Source organism: Martes martes (genome assembly GCF_963455335.1).
Source record: "Martes martes genome assembly, chromosome: 4".
Taxonomy (NCBI): Eukaryota; Metazoa; Chordata; class Mammalia; order Carnivora; family Mustelidae; genus Martes; species Martes martes.
The window spans coordinates 137,302,126-137,321,747 of NC_137891.1; the positions used below are offsets into that span (position 1 = coordinate 137,302,126).

Genomic DNA, 19,622 nt, shown 5'->3' on the forward strand with positions numbered 1-19,622 from the left:
CCACACATTTCATGCACAAAAAGTAATGTAATGGCAGGCATGTTTAATTCATGAGTGAGGGAATCACATTTAAATGCTATTTACCAAATGAATTAAAAAAAATACCAAACCCAAATGAAGCAGGAAAATCCAATAAAGCCTCATAACAGAAGTACACACAGTAAAATGTGCATCATCAGAACACTTCAATCAATTAATATAGATCAACTTGTTCATTCATATCAGCAACTTAATTTGACTTACTTCAAGGAAACATCATTCTTACTTATATTAACTTTTAAATGGATATTTAGAGATCATCCTCCATTTAATATCATAAAAAATTTAGCTTCCATTAAAAAAGAAATGCTGGTCAGAAAACCATGTAGTGAAATGAGTACTTTTAGACTGAATGGAATTTTGCTAAATGCATAATCTTAAGGAAAAAGAAAGCTTAAAAAAAAAAGCAGAACTTAACAAACGCATCTTATTGTAGATTTCTACATATTTTACTGTGTCATTCAAATTTAATGGAGAGCTGTGATTATTTTGAAAAAAAAAAAAAAAAAGGAAAAACAAAAATGATGATGCAACTCTTTTAGAATGACACTGGTCCATGCTTATAAAGCATCCAATTCAAAGGCCTACAAGATAAATATGGTCAGCTCAGAATCTACATGTCTATCTGAGGAGACATTGCAAGGAAGGAGACATTTATTAGGACTTTGTATTTGCAGTAAGTGGCAGCTTGTCATCTGCCTACTACTTCTCTAGGTCTTTTAAGACATTGATGAAAAGGACAGAAATGTGAAAACGAGAGAATGTATTTCAGGCCACCTTGAGACTAGATAGCATGACAGGAAAACTCTAAGGAAAAGATAGGGATTTTCCTAGAAAAAGCCTTGAATCTTTTTTAGTTTTTTATTTCTTTTTTATTTCTTTTTTTGATTGGAGAAAGTTAAATGGACTGAGTGAAAAAATAAATTCACTAGAAAAATGATAGTCAACTTATAATTTAATATAATCGATATAATGTCATAACCAAGAAGGACCACAGAGATCTATTAGGGCAGGGATTCCCAGATTTTGGGTGCTTGTCAAAATACATATTCCTAAACCTCATCCCTAGAGATTTATTCATTCAATATAAACTTCTTGATTCTTGCTATTGTCTAGGCTCTGGGATAGCAGTAAGTGAGCCAAAATCATTGCCCTTTTAAATGAATGTTAATACAAGTGATCCACAAGTCATTCTCTAAGAAATGTGCCCTTTTCCAACAATTTTGCTATTGGAATTATCCTTATTTTGATACTAACTTTTCATAGCACCGTTAACCTTGGGATTCAAATGATATACGTTTAGTAAAATGAAACAGAAGAATTTATTTCCCAGAATGAACAGCAAGGGGCCCCCTTTGTAGTCAAGATAACTGCGTTACTTCCTGCTGCTGTGTCGCTTCAGGAAAATTAATTACTCTAAGCCTCAATGTCATCGTTTGTAAAACAGGAATTACAAAGAGGGCTTACAACTTTGGGGTTACTATGAGGATTAAATATCTATAGTGACTGGTATATGGTAAGCAGTAAAGTAAATGTAAAGTTTTATTATCTATCAGTCAATTTATGTGATTGCACAAATTTTCTTAGGAAAACGTTTTCTTAGGAAGCCGCCACAGTGGATCTATGTGATCTAGTAGAATCATGGAACTTCAGAGGTGAGAGAAATTTTATAGATCGTTGGTGTGTTATGACGGTGTTCAAATCGTGCTGGGGTGGGGGTGGGGACCCCAGGTCTAAAGCATGGCAGGAAATACACCATTGCTTTGAGCTGTTTTACCTAATGGGATTCCATATGTAATTTTAGGAGAAAAAAGGCTTGTTGTTAAGAAAAACTTGAAAAAGACTGGCAGTCCCAATCCCTCGTTCTAAAGATGAGAAACGAAGAAATCAGTGTTTTGTCCAATGTCATATGGCAGCAATTAGCCATAGTTACTGTAGTCACCAGGCTTCTTTGAAAGGAAGATTTAGAAATGAAAATATGTGTCAGGATTGCCTCAGACACTTTGCAGATTGAGTAAAAATACGTAAAAACAAAAATAAAACATCTCTATTCACTCAAAACCATTTGAAATGTGGATGTCCTTTCTTTATAGGTGAAATAGATTCCCAAATACCACACAGCGAATTTTCCTTTTGTCTGTAGGTGTAGAAAAGAACAGAGCTTTAAAAATAATTAAAAATTTAATTCCTAGGAATTATAAATTCCAACTATGGTAAAATTCAGACTAATTCTTAACAAGAATTTATTTTTAAAAATATCAAGAAAATATGGAATTTATTTAAAAAGAAAAACATACTTTCCATGTTGTCAAAATAAAGCAATGCCATTCATACTTTCTATCTTGTTAGAACAGAAACTTTTAAAATAATAAATCTCAAGAAGTGGTGTTCTGGTTAATGAGAACTCTTTCTATCTTAACCCCTGGTGTTGAGAATATTAATATGTACTTGCTCATTTTGTTCTGTTTTAGGAATTGATAATGAACCTGACTTCATGTTGGTTTTTTTTTTTTTAATGTAGTAGAGACTCTTGAATTATCTAGGATCTTTTTTCCTAATAGGAATTCTTACTATACAGTACTATGGATATGGGTATAAGAGGAGATTGTAAACTACAAGATTAAAAAAAAAAAAACTACCAAAATCTAAAGCCCTGGTATGAGTTTATTGTGTTATTATTTGACCTATTTTTCTGAAAGAAGAAGGGATATCTTCTCTATTGAGGTTCTGGTTATTGAAAGTTTAATAATTATGAAGCCAATGGCCTCCATTCTGTTTCACAAAGACCAGCCAAGGGATCATAAGAGATCTTCATAGGGTCAAATTTAGTTCCTGGAAATGTTTGAATAATGTTAGAGATTATTGTAATCTATGTTTTAAATTATATTTTTACAATATCAACAAAATTATTCTTTGAAAAAAACCCTTGGGTTTAATTACTAATTCACTCTAGAACTATATAAAATAAAATATAAAGAGCAAGACATAAGAACCAGTAATATTTACACATTTTTAATATGCTTTGTGTTAATATTCAATACGTTTTCCTTATGAATTGATTACTTAAAAACGCATTTTTATATTCATATGCTGGATAATTCTCAATTTTCTGCAGCTTACTCTCCATTGGTTTCAGTCTTTGATGTTTCCCCATGTTTTATGGGATTTAAAAGTTTTCATTTCCTATTTTGGTTTCAATTGAATATCTTTACTTAAAATGAGTATATTAATAATTTGTCCAAAAAACTTCCACACCAGACCGTCTGGGGAGCCAACTGAGTGTCTGAATAGTAGGAATTCTTCTGAGGTAAAACAGATCATTTTGAACATTCTCTGGGCAGCAAGCACTGTTTGAGAAGTACAAATGTTAATTTAAAAATTTCCACTATAAACAATTGCCCGTCACGATCTCATTTTAAAAGTAAGACTTACAAAATTTAATTTGATCTAAAATTTAAAGGGACTAACGACTCTTTGTCAAATATACATGAACGTAAAATAAAATTCAGCAACTAATGAGGAATACAAAGCTTAATAATTCCAGTTATTTAATAATATAACTCAGAATAAGAATCGGTTGGTCTATGACTTAAAGGAAGTTTTACGTTTTCAGATAGTGCAGGAGGAAGAGTTTACAGCTGAGACCCGCCCAGAAGAAGTGCTTCTCCGTTCTGAATCCTCACACTGTGAGGCCAGACTGAGTAATTACAGTTTCAATGATGCCTCGCTACAATGAAATCATGACATAAATTTCTGGATAACTCTCTTTCTGACTCCCCGAGAATGGCAAAGATATATAGTTACATATGATGAATCTTATCCAAAAGGAAATTTATTGCATGATAATGTGGATAGGATTTCATTTTTAAAGCTTTTTTTTTTTTTCCTTCTCAAATGATATAAATGATGATGATTAAAATTTTCCTTCTGGGCTTAAACAGGGGACTAATTTTTTTTTTTTCTGAGTTTTAGTTTTAATGTCTTGATTCCCGCAGGTAAAGAGAAAGATAACGTGGTACCATTCCCCATGTTAGATGGGAGAGACTGTTTAGAGTAATTGTGCAAAAGTTGTTCACTGGTTCAACTATGGAAAGTCTTGAAATTTTAAAATCACAATGTTGGCTTTAGTCTGATATTATTCAGCAATCTCCACATTTGTTAAACTGTAGAGAGAGGGGGAAGTAGTTAAGACTTCAACATCTTCTTTACTCTTGATTATAATTTCATATACTTAAACTTTAAATATGAATTGCTTTCCCTTTTTACACAAGTTATAAAAATAAGAGGCCCTGTTTACACAGTTTGCATTTTTATGAAATTTGCAGTTTGAAAAAAAAGCTTTTTAAAAAGTGGTAATTAATGCTCTTCTTGAATATGCTGTAACTTTAGAATTTTTTTTTCTGAAATAGTTTCTGAATTTAACCCACTAAATATTTGAAGATAGAATTTTTATTTAGCACTAGAGTAAAACATACTAAGGATCAAAGAAAAGGAAGTTTTTTTTTTTCCTGGTTCGACTTAATTTTCTTTGTATGTGGCACCCCCTTTATGACAGCTATCAATATTATATTTAAATTTTATATATTGACAAAATGCAATCTACCTCTGTAAGCATTGTGCCATTCAACAGTACTACTATTAAATTTACATACCACAGTTTAAATTACATCCATTTCAGGAATGGTAAAATGCTAAAACTCAAGTGTCTAACTGCCTTACTGGAATGAGTACAATTTACAAATACAATAATTACATTTTAAAACCATTAACAATATTACACCTAGAAGTAAATACTGTAAGACTGGTCATCATGGTATTGTGTAAGGGAAGTCATAGCTGAAAGTCATGGACATTTCCAGCAGATATATCCCAAGTGCAGATTTTGGTTTGTTTCCATCAAACCAAAATTAAAACCTGTTTCTCATACAACAGTTCTCCATTATGTGAATCCTCCGACTCCTTCCATAAGATTTTATTAGTTATCTGCCAAGTATTTTCCTGCAAAACAAAACAGCATATCAACAGGTTACCTGCTAGTTCCATAATGCGATTATGATATAGGCAACATTTTCATTCCACCTGTCCTACTCCTAGAAGCCAAATACTGCATCTTGCGGGGTGCGATACTAGTATAAAATACATACAATTTCTTAAGTTTTCAATTTCTCAGACCAGCTAGATGCCTTTCACATTTCCACGTATGAACCATTTGCAGAGGTTTGGGTTTTAGGATAGGTTGGGAGATTTGTTTCTGGATGTGGGAGTCCAACTTGTTATGGGAAGAGTAACCATATAACCTGGGACATTTTTGAGAATGGAGGGGTTATAACTAATAATTACATGAGTACAGGAGGCATTAAAACCAGGAGTTATCCCGACAAGTCATTGATAAGTATAATCACCCTAGTATTGGGGACTCCTTCACCAGCAAACAATCGTGTGTGCCAAAAATCTGTCTCATGGTCATATTCAGCTTATAGGCAACCATTTCTGATACTGCCTTAGATTCTTTAAGGTTGCTTATTTTATTTTATTTGTTTTTTAAAAGATTTTATTTATTTATTTGACAGAGAGATCACAAGTAGGCAGAGAGGCAGGCAGAGTCGGGGTAGGAGCAGACTCCCCGCTGAGCAGAGAGCCCGATGAGGGGCTTAAACCCAGGACCCTGAGATCATGATCTGAACCGAAGACAGAGGCTTAGCCCACTGAGCCACCCAGGTGCCCCTAAGATTGCTTCTTTTAAAGTGAAAGATGGACCTTTTAGATTTCAGCTATGCCTGACAAATGTAAAATCTATAAAGTCTTACTGGAGGAAAGAGAGTCTTCAGGTAAGAGGTAAATTCAGAGGCACATAGCATTTATTTTGTCAACATAAAAACAGTAGGATTTACTCCATTTAGTTAACCTCAGTGTATATATGTGTATATAATGTATATAATGGGAATAACTGGTCATTCCCATATAAGAAACAGAGCCAGATAAGTAACCACAGCCTTCCTAATTCTGATTTCCAGGTTATTATCCCATTTTTACTTCATTCTACAATCGGTTTTCTTTCTAATGGGATGAGAAATGGGGATTGGGAGTGGGGAAGTGGAAAAGAAAGATGAGCAAATCACACTATTCCTTCTTGAGAGAGTAGCTAAGGTGACACGATTTTTGCAAATGAAAACTCACAGGATGTCCACTTACCTGCAGCAAACCTTTTCTTGATGAGTGAGAACCGATACCCTGCTCCAACAAGTTCAATGTCACATCCAGAAAGGGTGCTTCCTTCACTTGTGAACTGCACAACCAGTGGGGAGGGTTTGCTTGGACCTTCAGATAACTGAAATCTCGCCAATAAAGAACCCACCCCTACAAAAAAAGGACTTATCATTACAAAAAAGTATGTATCATTACAAGATAACAGTCAACACAACATGCTGGATATAGTTTTAGAAATTATATTCAAAAGTTAACATATAAAATCTAACTTATTAGAAAATAGTATATGTATATGTTTCAGTGATAAAATGGTGATGAATAAAATTTATTATGAAATATCATGAGGAACTTTTTTTTGAACACTGATGAAATTGTAATTCAACCAAATGGTACTTAAATTTGGGAACATGTTACTTGGAAGGCAATGTATTTTCCTAGTCAGAGGAAAGTGAGAAATATCTCAACCACCAGGGAATAGAGATCTGACGCAAAATGAAAACATGTCTCATTCAAAGCTCTTCTCTGAAGTATGGTCTGTTTGACATGGGGTTGGGCAGAAAAGGGGAAGTAGAGGATTCACTGAGGAATTATTTGCTTTTTATTAGTTGAAATAAGTATATACCAAAGCAAAGTGAACTACTTCACTTGCTTCTAAGCTGTGCATTTTAATAGTTTTCTAATACCTGAAAGTTATTTCAGCTTTGTATATTAAATAAAGTAAGCCTGTGATTGCATTACCTCCATTTTCTGACTTCTGAGAAATATCAGGAATCTTCCATAATATTCTTTGCTGTTCAGCATTCCTAAAAATAAAATAGGTAAAAGGCTTTTGCTTATGCAAAGGTTTTTGCTTAATGGATGCCATATTTTTTCTAGATAGTGATAATTTTAAAAAAAGGATCTTGACAATGTTAACTACAATTTAAGCATTATCTATTGATCGATCAATCAATCGATTGATCTATCTATCCATCCATCCATTCACATAAATGTTCTCTTTTTTCTGTTCCTTATTGTAACTAACCACAACATAGGAAAACATATAGAGGACAATGCAGTTAAATTTTTTGACACACCTACTTATCATAGATGATAAGTCTTAATCAATTAATTCAGGTAACTTAAGTTTTCACTGTCATATGGCTGACTTTTTTTTTAATGTCCTATATTTTTCTTCTGACAATCACATGGAAAAACTAGAATACTTTTTCTAAGAGAACAAGTTCTTTTTAATAGCTACTCTCAGTGTCTCTTCAATAGGTGTTCCCGTACCTTCTCTAGTGGTGCCTTTTTAATAGTCCAGAGGCTACAAAACAAAACCCTACATTGCTCAGATGCCCCTGTAGTTAGGGTCCTAGATGCAGGGTCCGCCAGTCACAAACACTGCTTGAGATTTGGAGGCTAGAAGGGAGGAAGAGACCCTTCTCCTGCCACATTCGTGGCTCTTTCCTGCTGGCCAGCGGCGTATGTGAGATGTGGGGATCTTCTCACAAAGTGCTCCATGAAGTCCCATCTCCAGGTGTGTGGGTTTGAGAAGCAGTGAAGGCAGTACTTGTAGGAACTTTCTCGTCCTTGGATCAATGTGGCCGTGGTGAGTTCTTGAATTCAGTGGCTCCATGGGCAGCTTTCGGGTTTATCTGCTTCTTGGTTGTGGCAGAGGGAGCAGCATCCCTGGCGAGTGAGTTCTGCACCGTTCTGGGAAACGTTCTTGGAGTTCCAGCCTAAAGCTTATTTCTCTCACGCTTCCACTGTCGAGTGAGCATCTAAATCCCTGTGTTAAATCCTTCTCTGCTTAAAATAACAGAATGGTTTCAGTTTCCTGCCCTGAACCCTGACACACAGGCCTGCTGTGATGTCCTCCTGTAGGAAACACAAACGCTATGAAGGCTATGGGCCCTTTGCCCATTTGGGGAAGAGGGAAGGGACTTGGGCTCCTTACCAGACTGCGGGTGGGAGCACGGCCTGGAGCTTGGTTACTCCTCCATCTATGGGGACCAGGAACTGCACGTTGTTGAGGGCTACAGCCGTTGTCATGGCGTCTGTATTGTATTTGTAATCTATGCGCAGGTCAGTGCTGGCCGGCTCGCACCGCCAGTTCACGGCCAGGTTCAGAGGTGTGGACTGAATGCCCTGGGCAGACACCTGGCCAAACGACAGGAAAGAGAATATTTAAGGCTCAACCGTTAATCTGAAACAAAGCCAGAATTTATGATGATCTCCCATAGGAAGTTTCTGAGGGGTCAGATGTCATCATGTGTTTGGTGCTGCTCACAGATGAGCTGTCAGTAAATAGCACCATAAAGGGTGCCCTGTGAAAGAGAGCTGAGTGCTTCAGGGAAATGGTTACAGATTAAAAACAAAATCAGTTCCTAAATTCTCTATAGCACTTTAGAGTTTACAAAGCACTTGTGTCAGGAAAGGATGTGGTACCACATTGCTTAGGAGCTGAGGCCAAGGAGTTAGACAGTCTTGGATGTGAGCTCTGACTGTCACTTACAAGCTGAGTGATTTTGGGCCAGTCACTAAACCTCTCTGAGTCTCAGTAATTTCTTCAGCTGCCAAATGGGAATTATAACAATCATATCTATCCATAGGCTTGTGGGGAAGATCGAAGATATTTTATGTGAAACAGCACCGTGCCTAGCACTGTGTAAAGCATTAACGTTTTCATTTGTATTACCTGTTAATACTCTTATCATACTTTCCTTTCACAACACACCAGTGAGTTAGACGGAGCAGGTTATTATTACTCCTTTGGGATTTGCCAAAGTGAGCACTTGAACCCACATTCTCTAACTGGAGGGGGTGCATTCTACAGCATTCTACTGTCTCCCATCAGTTCTAGTCAGAATCCACTGTGAGTTTGACCGAGGAAAAGCCGTGTTTGCAGAATCAACAAGATTGTCTTACCTAAAGGCAGTAATACCAACTTGATTTCTGGATCCACAGTGAAAAATTCATAATGTTACTATTTCTTGACTATTCACTGTCATGATGAATGGCTCTAGGAGCGTCTTCTTTTATTAGCACCGTCACACCACAGGGGCCGTGGGGGTGATGTCTACACGTTTTTATGCTCAGATTATGAGTTTAGTTGATTTTAAAGACTATAAACAGCTCCCTCTAGGCCTGGCAATGCCTGCACACATGGGCACCGTGGGGAAGGGGCCTGAGGGCAGGCTGAGCTCATAAGGCAGCTGCGGTTGCTGCGGAAACAAGCCCGGATAGGAATCCTTTTATAAAATGATAGACCTGGCTTTTGACGACAATTTTAGGTAGACAACCATTCTAAGTGTTTAAACTTCAATTATTTTTTGCAGCACAACCCTCCGCAAAATGAACTTTGCTTTGGAAACACGTTATTTAGGGTAACTCAAAAGCAGAGCAGACTGACCTCTCCCTGTCTGTTTCTGCACTCTGTCTCAGTGGGGGTCCTTGACTTCAGGGCAGCTCCTCTACCCAGGGCTTTCTGGATTTGTGCGGGTGTGTTTTTGATTGTCCCAGTCCCTGGGGGATGCTCCTCGTGGCCAGAAACTAAACATGCTGAGATTTGAGGACAATCCCACAAAATGCTCGTTGCGCTTCCCACCCAATGCCTAGCATCGTTGGAAAACACCACCACAACGAACCAACAGCAAAAGGGATTCCTCAGAGCTCACTTTAAAACAAAACGGCAGGCCTAGGGCTACTTACATTCTACAAATACTTTGAAATATATTAGGCTATTAGCTCCTCACAACAACCTATAAAATATCTAGGTAGGAATCCTTATTATCCTTACTTGCAGAGGAGGAAACAGAGGTTCAGGGAGATTAAGTGCCTAAAGCCAGTGGCTGGTAGGAAGCTGACTTAATTCCAGAATGCAGTTTCTTGCCTACAGTTTAATTTTACACCAACCTCATGTTGCAATAGATGAATTCTGTCTACTTCCTAGAATCACTTAATGACAAACATGGAGACTAAAACACAACAACAACAACAACAACAACAAAAAGAATCCCACAGCACTGAAGAGTCAAAAAATGTTTTTAATCAGTGATGACAACGCAGACGTGGTGTATGTAATGAACGTTTGTGAAAGAAAACAAGTACAGTTTTATTTTTACCCCTTTGGGCATAAAGAACCCTTCATGGGCCTCAAAATTTAATTTCTTCTTCAGGGAAATGTTTTATTAGAGTTTGCTTTTCTTGCTCCTTTTCATTTCTCAGAAGTGTAAAGCAGTCACCAAATGTGTTTAAATGTTTTTGGGGAAAAATAAAAGTTAGATAAAAATGTATTTTTATCATATTTTAATTATACAGGTGATGAATTTCTGCGGTATCATGTCTGCTCAGTGTTATTGATAACCTCCAAAGCTTAGATGATATTATTCTTACAGGACAGTCATTTGCATTTTTGTAAAATGTACTATGATATGGATATTTACTTTTAGGGGTTTCCTTACCACAATATAAATAAGTTTTTTCCAACCGGGAGAGTATATTACCACCACAGTGAACTAGTTTACCAATATTTATAATCTCAATTATTGAAAGTTTCCGCAACTTCATTTTTGTAATCTCCAAGTAGTCCTTTGAGTTTATTTTCTTAAGAATTATAGCTTTTAAGTTGTATTAAAAGAAATGCTGTTTTGTTTACTTTTCTTTAATGTTAGACATGTTAGAATGTATATTTATAATGTGAAAGAGACACCCGGACCATATGAATAGGCTTACCTGATATTTGAGCATGTCCACATTATAATATGTAGCCTGCGGTTTTTGTTCCGACACTTTCTTTAGGTGAGTCATCAGATTTGGCATATTCACCCAGAATTCCTTGGTATTGGCATCATTTTGAGTATTATCGCTATTCAGTCGGGAAGAAAAAATTACCGAGTAGCATCTTGTGACAAATATCCACCCAAAGAAGCATCCTAGCAAATGGTCACCTGATTTCTATATCCATCTTTGACAGTCTGTAGAGATCAGATTATTAGCAGTAGTATAGTTTTACTACAATAGCAGTTCTGAAGGGCATTATGCTCATAGATTAATACCCATAGGGAGGCACGCTTGTATTGCTATGAATCTCAGTGAGTATCAACCAATCCTGATAATAATCGGTTGCTTTAAAGAGTGAATTATTTATTAACCCAAACTTAATAGCCCTTTCTGCATCACCAGTTTTCCTCTGAATTAGTGAGTTAATGCAATCAAGGAGCTCAGTACATTGAGTTTTTAAAAATTTTTGTTTAAATTGACTTGAATCGTAGTTTCTCAGAAATTACTGAGTTAAATTCTTGGCCAAATGTAAACACAGTCTTTATCTTCAACTGAGGGGAACAGAATGATACTAAAACTACCATGGTATCTCACAGAAGAACATCTAAATCCTACAACAGTCACTGCACTTACAAGATGATCCTGGAATGTGAATGATAAGATTATGGTAGATACAACAGAGAAATGCAGTCTTAATGAATTCAGGAGTTTGGTATTCCTAGGGATTTGTTAGTTTTGCTCAGATGTCTGTCCACACATCCTTTACCCAATGCATCTTGAAAACGCTTGTCTCAATGACAAAAGCAATTAGGCAAGAGTGTGAAAAGCCTCTGCTCACTTCCCGCATAATGAGGAAACTGAGGGCCCAAAGAATTCAGTTATCTGACATACAACTCACTTACTGAACGACAATTAAAGGCTAAGAAGACAGAAGGGTGATAGTCATAAAGTGATGATGGCAGGGGTGCCTGGGTATCTCAATCGGTTAAGCTACTGACTCTTGATTTTGGGTCAGGTCATGATCTCAGTGTTGTGAGACTTGAGTCCTGTGCTGGACCCCATGCTGAGTGTGGAGCCCGCTTAGGATTCTCTCTCTCCGGGCGCCTGGGTGGCTCAGTTGATTAAGCCTCCAACTCTTGAATTTGACTCAGGTCATGATCCCAAGGTCGTGGGTTCCATCCCTGTGTCTGCTCCAAGCCCAGAGTAGAGTCTCTCCCCTGTGTCTGCTTCCTCAGTTGAGATTCTCTTCCTCTTCCTCTGCCCCTTCCCTGCTCTCTCTCTCTCTCTTCAATATAAATAAATAAATTTTTTAAAAAAGAGATTTTGTTTATTTTTTTGACAGACAGAGATCACAAGTAGGCAGAGAGGCAGGCAGAGTGAGAGGGGGAAGCAGCCTCCCTGCTGAGTAGAGAGCCCGATGCGGGGCTCGATCCCAGGACCCTGAGACCATGATCTGAGTCGAAGCCAGAGGCTTTAACCCACTGAGCCACCCAGGCGCCCCAGTAAATACAATTTTTTTTTTTTTAAGATTTTATTTATTTATTTGACAGAGAGAGATCACAAGTAGGCAGAGAGGCAGGCAGAGAGAGAGAGAGGGAAGCAGGCTCCCCGCTGAGCAGAGAGCCCGATGCGGGACTCGATCCCAGGACCCTGAGATCATGACCTGAGCCGAAGGCAGCAGCTTAACCCACTGAGCCACCCAGGCGCCCCAAGTAAATACAATTTTTTTTAAAAGACTTTCTTTCTCCTTATCCCTCTACTCCCCTGCCCCCAAATAAATAAATAAAGTGATGAAGGCAGGTCAAAAATAAGTTGCTATGATTACACCTCCAAAAGTCAACAAATTAAGAGAGTGAGTAAAAAAAAAATAAATAAATAAATAAATCAGGGCTTTCTTTAAAACTGTTACCGATCTGTTAGGAGGGACTAGATTTGTGGCCCAGGTCTCAGTAGGACCCATGAACTTCTGCTGTGCCCTGGTATAGGTGGTTGAGGACAAAGCAAAGCTCTATGACTCTGTAACTCTGACAGAAAAGACTCCTGGCCCCTGAGACTTTGCTCCTGGTCAGGCTGAGCTCAGGATGCTGATGAGGGCTATCTAAACTTTTATTACCTAAAAGCATCCAAGTTACCCAGCGGTAGGAGTTAAGAATAATAGAAAGTCAGTGAAATTAAGTAATTTGTTTCAGGTACACAGCAAATGAGTAAGAGTCAGGATTCCAGCCCAGGACAGGGGTACACTTTCCCACTGTACCTAAAAAAGGTGTAGAATTAATAGCCAGCAACAAGTCATTAATTTGTACTAAGTAGATCTGAATAGCTGGGGAAATTTCAATGACACTATTTTTTAAGTTAATGTATTTTCTAAGCTTAATAACAAATTAAGCATAGTCCTATACCCACGATAATTCCTCACAGAACTTGTTTTAATAATTATTCAAGAAAGCCAGTATCAAATAGAGATGCCACTTAGCTAGAGATGCAATTTTGAATGCCAAGAAGGCTTGAAAATTCCTTAGTCTCATGATTGGTTTAGCAGTTGTTCCTGAATTCTTTATGAGCAAAACCCTTTCGTGAAGGAAAAGTAGAAGTAAACTTCAATTTGGTCCCTCTCAAGGGATTGTGAACCCAAATGTCTTCAAGTGCTGAGCTGTTAACCAAAATGGAGTCTTTTAGAACATGTAAATGAGAGAACTGGTTGGGTCTAAGGCCATAGATGTCAAAAGGCTTATACTGCAATCAAGAACAATACTTGATTATGTGCCATTTACTTATTTATTTATATGTTGCCTTTTAAAAACTAGGGATGGCAGCGGTGATGGTCGAACCGTCCTGCCCAACAAACCCACACAGGCCCCATGGCTGTGGTTACCAGTCACGTCCCTGACACAATAATCAAATATTTAGTTCATGAGGTCCAAATTAATGAGGATATTTTTTTTTCGTCTTGGCAAATAATAATGTAAGCGTCTATATAATGTTTTGCAGTCAAAAACATACTCAGAGTGTGATTAAACTCAATTCATAGAACTGATATGTTATTATAAATATAAAACTCTTGCAAATAGGCCTAAAATCTTGGCCACATAATTACCTAAAAATGCAACAGAAACTGTGACATTCGTCTTATTAACATACCAGTGTGGAAGAAACTTGAAAAATAAAATTTACTGGCTCAACTGGGGCTGTATGTTAAATGCTGAATCACTAAATTTAACACCTGAAGTTAATATTACACTCTATGTTAACTAACTGGAATTTAAATAAAAACTTGAAAAAAACTAACTGGCTCAATGTGCACATCAAAAGCAGGGATAGAAACTTGAAAAAGAAGTTGCTGATTTCTAATCTTGATTTTTTTACGTTTATTTTTCATTTAATGGGTGACCATTTCCTTCCATACTTTTAAACCTGGAATCAAGTTTTCTGGTCAAACCATGACAGCAACCAAAGAGGAGGAGGGGATCTTGGTAATCACCTGAAAGACCTGTGACTGTTTTGTCACCACTGGAATGAAAAAGTCTCACTCAGTGAAGAAAGTGACTACGTTGGTCCTTCAGTTCTAAATACCAACAAACTTCAGTCATTTCTTTTTTCTTTTCTTTTTTTTTTTTTTTTTGCCTTTTTAATTTTCTTTGTTTTTGTTTTTTGTTTTTAGAGAGAGAGACTGTGCGCATGTGTGCGTGCATGCATGCGTGAATTGAGTGGGTGGGGATGGGGGGTGGGGTGGAGAGGCAGAGGGAGAGAGAGAATCTTAAGCAGGCTCCACACGGGGAGCCTGCTCCGCCTCACAGCCCTGAGATCATGACCTGACTGAAAATCAAGAGTTAGTGGCTTAACCAACTGAGCCACCCAGGTGCCCCAACCTTCAGTTACTTCTACATAAGTATCCTGCTTGACTAAATTCTTTAAGTCATCGTTGACTTGTTCATTCATTTAACAAATGTTAGTTAAGCCTTTACTGGACACCAGGCACGGTGGAAGATATCGAGGATGTGATGGTGAACTAAGAGCTGTGTTCCATTCCCTCATGCATTTTACAGTCTAGTGGGGGAGAGGGATGAATGAAGAAACAGAAATAGATATATAATTATTAATTCTAGTAAGGGACAAAGAAGGGGAAGAATTGGGTACCTTGAGAGAGAACAACAAGAGGACATATTTAGTTTGGAGCTGGGGGCTGGGGGTGGAGAGGGCAGTGGAACGGTCAGGGAGGCCAAGCAGAGCTGAGATCTGAAGGGTGAGTCACGGTCAGGTGCAGAGGGGGCAGGAATAGTATTGGAGGCAGAGGAAGCAAGCACACAGACTTCTGACGTGCGAAAGGACTCTGCCTGTTCTCAAGACTGGGAGGTCTGGCTGGAGCTACAAGGATTCTGAGGCAGGATGGTGAGAGCTGATAACAGAGAAGCCGGGGAGGGTAGATGACTCAGGGCTTCAAAAGCAATGGTAACAGGTTCACATTCTGGTACAGACGCAATGTGAAGGCATCTGAGGATTATGCATGGCAATGCCCTGATTCACCTCAGGAAAAGTCATTCAGCTGTTGTGTAATATATGCAGGCATGGGGCAAGAGTGTGAGCAGGAAGGGAAGGAAGAAGGCAATTTCAGTGGCCTGGGAAAATGACAGTGGCCACACGGACGGGGTGGTCACAGTAAAGAGAAAAACATGGCCACTTGAGAGAGATTTCTAAGTAAAATATCAGGACTTCATGATGGAGGGGAAGTTCTCAAGAATGACATCGCCTGTCTCAGTCATTGTCAATAATTGACTTGTATAGCTGATCATTTTTAATAGCTTCATACGTGTGTATGTTTGGGTGAATCTGCATGTATGTAGGTATGATGAAGACATCATGTTCAGATTTAATAGTTAGAAAATGCGAAAAAGTGTATTTATACAAACAAATTCACGTAAGCTTCTTTGAATAGATGTAAAGTCCCATCAGAACAATTACCATTGCCATAAATTACATATTTCACAAAAAGACTTTCAAGCTCACGTGAAGAATAGCTCAGGGTTCAAATATCATTTGATTTTAAAAGATGCTACTACAACAAATGGATTTCATTCCTTTTACTGGGCTGATTTCCCACCATCCTTATCCCTTGTTTACTGATGGTCAGTAAAATGGGCCATGAATAAACTGTCACTAATACAGATTCTGTTACCCTAACGGTCTCTTTAGCCACTTGGGATAGTTGGCCATTAGAATATATATACACATATGTACACGAACACCCACTGAAGATTTTGACGGTGGCAAAATTCTGGATGAATCTACAAACACATATGAGTAGTGGTAATTTCTCTACTGTCCTACATTCTTGCTAAGGTATATCCCTCATGTTAGTATCCAGTGCTAAGCTACACACATCTCTAAAAAATTTGTGCAAAATATATTTACCAGCAGAGCAGTTGGGGATTTGGCAGGACGTGTTCTAACCTGCTGAAATTTATCACCCGAAAAGTCAGAGCAGCTGGCGATGGGTTGTTGGCAAAGTGTCTGGTGATGCCAGCAGGAAAAGACAGCACCATTTCTCCAGTAATCTTCACAATACATCTGGCATATCAAAACATATGAGAGGAAAGAGAAAGAGGAAACCCGGGTCAATATGCTGTGAATCAAGACAGTTGTGAACAAGAAATGATTTATGTAACAATATTATACGGCAGAAGAGATCGAAGGTAAGCTCTTACATTTCCATTGTCAACTACTAAATAATTTCTAAGACCTGAGAATGCAAGATTTGTGTTGACACTTATCCAAAAAATGGCCATTTACTGAATGTGTTTTTGAACTGTCAGGAGAAAAATACAGTTTTTGTCTTCCTGTAGATAAGTCTATATGTTCACCTCACAAATAGAATCATCTATTCTGATTTCTGAATCTTTGGCAGCATATTTGCAGATATTAAATCAATTGCACAATGTCATCACACAACCACTGGGACTTATTTCAGTTCTCAGTAACAGGATTGATGCCTTGAGCGTGTTCTTTTCTGTGCTCGAGAGGTAAGCTTCTTGCTTCCATTTAGCTATATCTTTATTCTATGTCTATTCAGCTGAAACTGTAAAAATCAGTCATACAAGTTAGCACAATAGGATGATAATTTGGAAGGAAGAATAATCCCTTTTTAGAAAAGGGCTTTATTGAGGCATACATGACACACAATAAATGGCACTCATTTACAGTGTAAAATTCCATAAATTTGGTATCTTATCCACTGTGAAGCCATCACGCAATCAAGTTACTGAATGTACCCAGCATCCCTGAAAGTTGCCTCATGCGTTCCGGTGACCCCTCTCTCCTGCTCTTCTCCATCCTTCTACTCCCCATCCCTAAGCAATTGCTAATATGCTTTCTGACACTACATATTAATTGGCACATACTAAAATTTCATGTAAACAGAAACATAAAGTGTGTGATTTTTTTTTGGATCTGGCTTCTTCCATTCTGTAATTATTTTGAGATTCATCCGTTTAATGTACACATCAATAATTCATGACTTTATTGCTGTATAACGTATGGTCATACCACAGTCTTTTTTCTTTTTGATCCGCTCATTGGTTGAAGAACATTGGGATCTTTTCCAGTTTTTAACTATTACAAATAAAGCTGTGATGAATATGTTTCTACTAGTCTCTGTGTGGACGTAGGCTCTAATTTCTCTTGGTAAATAATGTAGGAGTGAAGTCACAGATCACACTGAAATCAAGTAGTATGAATCCTCCCACTTTGTTCTTTTTCAAAATTGTTTTGGCTATTGTACATCCTTTGCACTTTCCTATCAAATTTATAATCACTGTCAGTTGCTACATAAAGTCAAAGTCGTTCCAATTCACCCTTTATTGCCTGCGCAGAGCAAATTACTATCCGGCCCTTTCTAGAGACTTTTTCTTCGCCAACAGGCACTATGTTAAATTTTGTCAGTAGAGGGCGCTGAAAAGACATTGCAGGAGGAAGAGCTTTTTCCCTCCCGGTTCCAGGGTGCTTGCTAGGCAGGCTCCTGCAGTTCTTAGGGCATATCTAGCGCCAGGCTCTTGCAGTGCAGGAGGCCTAGGCGTGAACTCCGTGGTGCAGGTGGCATCCCCAGTGTGTGGGTATTACAGCCCATGTAGCTTGGAGGGCGCCCGGTGGCCCCGGCAGCTTCCCTAGCATCTGCCTCCTGGAGTGCATGTGTGTGGGCTGTCCTTGTGCCCAGATCCTGCAATGCAACTGGGTTCTCCAGCTCCAGCCTCCTGTCCTGTGCACAACAGCCCAAACAGTAACTTCTACAACTTTAAGTTCAGGAGTGTACGTTCTAGGGAAACTGGGGTTCCTAGGTGTAAACTTTGCTCACATCTGAGTACAGGGAACTCTACTTGCCCCTACAGTCTCCCAGTTGTGTGCCAACTCTGCTGTCTTCCTTCTCTGTCAAAGGGAGATCTAAGTGGTGTCTTGGTGGGGGGCGGGGAATAAAGTTTCTCTTTTGAATACTAGTCAGGGAGGGGTGGGAGTGGCATTTATCAAGTCAGTAAAAGTTTATTGACTCCTAATTGTGTGATTTTTGTTTGTTTTGAGTGGGGATGTCATTTAAAAACAAGCAAAACAGCCACTTTCTTCAAAGGGCTTATAGTGTTGGGCGGCTGCTGAAAGAGGTAGTCAAATAAACGGATATAAGCAGTACTGAATTTCTTCATTTATATTACATTTCTGGATTGCCTCTCAGCTGTCACCAGCAGAACTTTACTGATTTACTAATTCATCCAGTATCTATTTCCAGGTCTGAAATTTTTTATACAAAAATGAATATTTTCAACCCATACTCACTAAAGGAAAATACTTGGTTAATGATTGTTCCTATCAGGATGAAACGTGGCTGCCTTTCTTGTGAGTCTGAATGGCAGAGATCTAAAATACAGCAATATGGAGATAGTCACAAACTCATGAACAAAATTTGAAATCATGTGAATCCCAACAAACTAAACACTTGTCAAGAATGGCAAAATTTGGGGCACCTGGGTGGCTCAGTGGGTTAAGCCTCTGCTTTCAGCTCAGGTCATGATCTCAGGGTCCTGGGACCTGGGATCGAGCCCCGCATCAGGCTCTCTGCTCAGCGGGGAGACTGCTTCCTCCTCTCTCTCTCTCTGCCTGCCTCTCTGCCTACTTGTGATCTCTCTCTCTGTCAAATAAATAAATAAAATCTTAAAAAAAAAAAAAAAGAATGGCAAAATTTCAAAGTCACCTGGCTAAGTGACTCATAAACTGGGTTCGGTTCTCCCTCTGGCCACAGGCAGCCCCACATTAGCCAATCAACAGAGATGCTGGCCAATTTTGGTCAGGAAAGGTGTGAATTTGATATATGTGAGGTCATCAGAAGTACATCCCTGACATAAATGTGACTTCTATAGACTGTTGCGATAACTAAACTCATAGTCTTCTTTTCAAGTGTATGTACCTCTGAGCAGATGCGGTCTCCCTTCCTTTACTTATAATCCCCTTTCACTGGCTTAGGTCCTAGCAAACATTTCAGGTTTCAAGACTCAGTTCAAGAAAGGCAGGCCTTTCTGAGACCTTCCTTAATATTCTCTTTATTCAGACTTCTTTACCTTTTTTTTTTTCTCTAGGTT

General features: G+C 38.3%; 1 protein-coding gene across 1 annotated transcript in view; it reads right to left on the minus strand.

The window, feature by feature from the left end:
* Positions 1 to 3,924: 3,924 nt before the first annotated feature.
* Positions 3,925 to 19,622, minus strand: part of SGIP1 (SH3GL interacting endocytic adaptor 1) — a gene marked incomplete at its 5' end in the record, with an annotated part of 205,115 nt that continues 189,417 nt past the window's right edge. The window contains 6 exons of the mRNA XM_080801691.1: positions 3,925 to 5,037; positions 6,232 to 6,396; positions 6,985 to 7,049; positions 8,186 to 8,388; positions 10,963 to 11,095; positions 16,417 to 16,572. Coding sequence (XP_080657817.1) covers positions 5,015 to 5,037; positions 6,232 to 6,396; positions 6,985 to 7,049; positions 8,186 to 8,388; positions 10,963 to 11,095; positions 16,417 to 16,572 — 745 coding nt within the window. The 3' untranslated portion in view covers positions 3,925 to 5,014. The remainder of the gene's footprint in view (positions 5,038 to 6,231; positions 6,397 to 6,984; positions 7,050 to 8,185; positions 8,389 to 10,962; positions 11,096 to 16,416; positions 16,573 to 19,622) is intronic.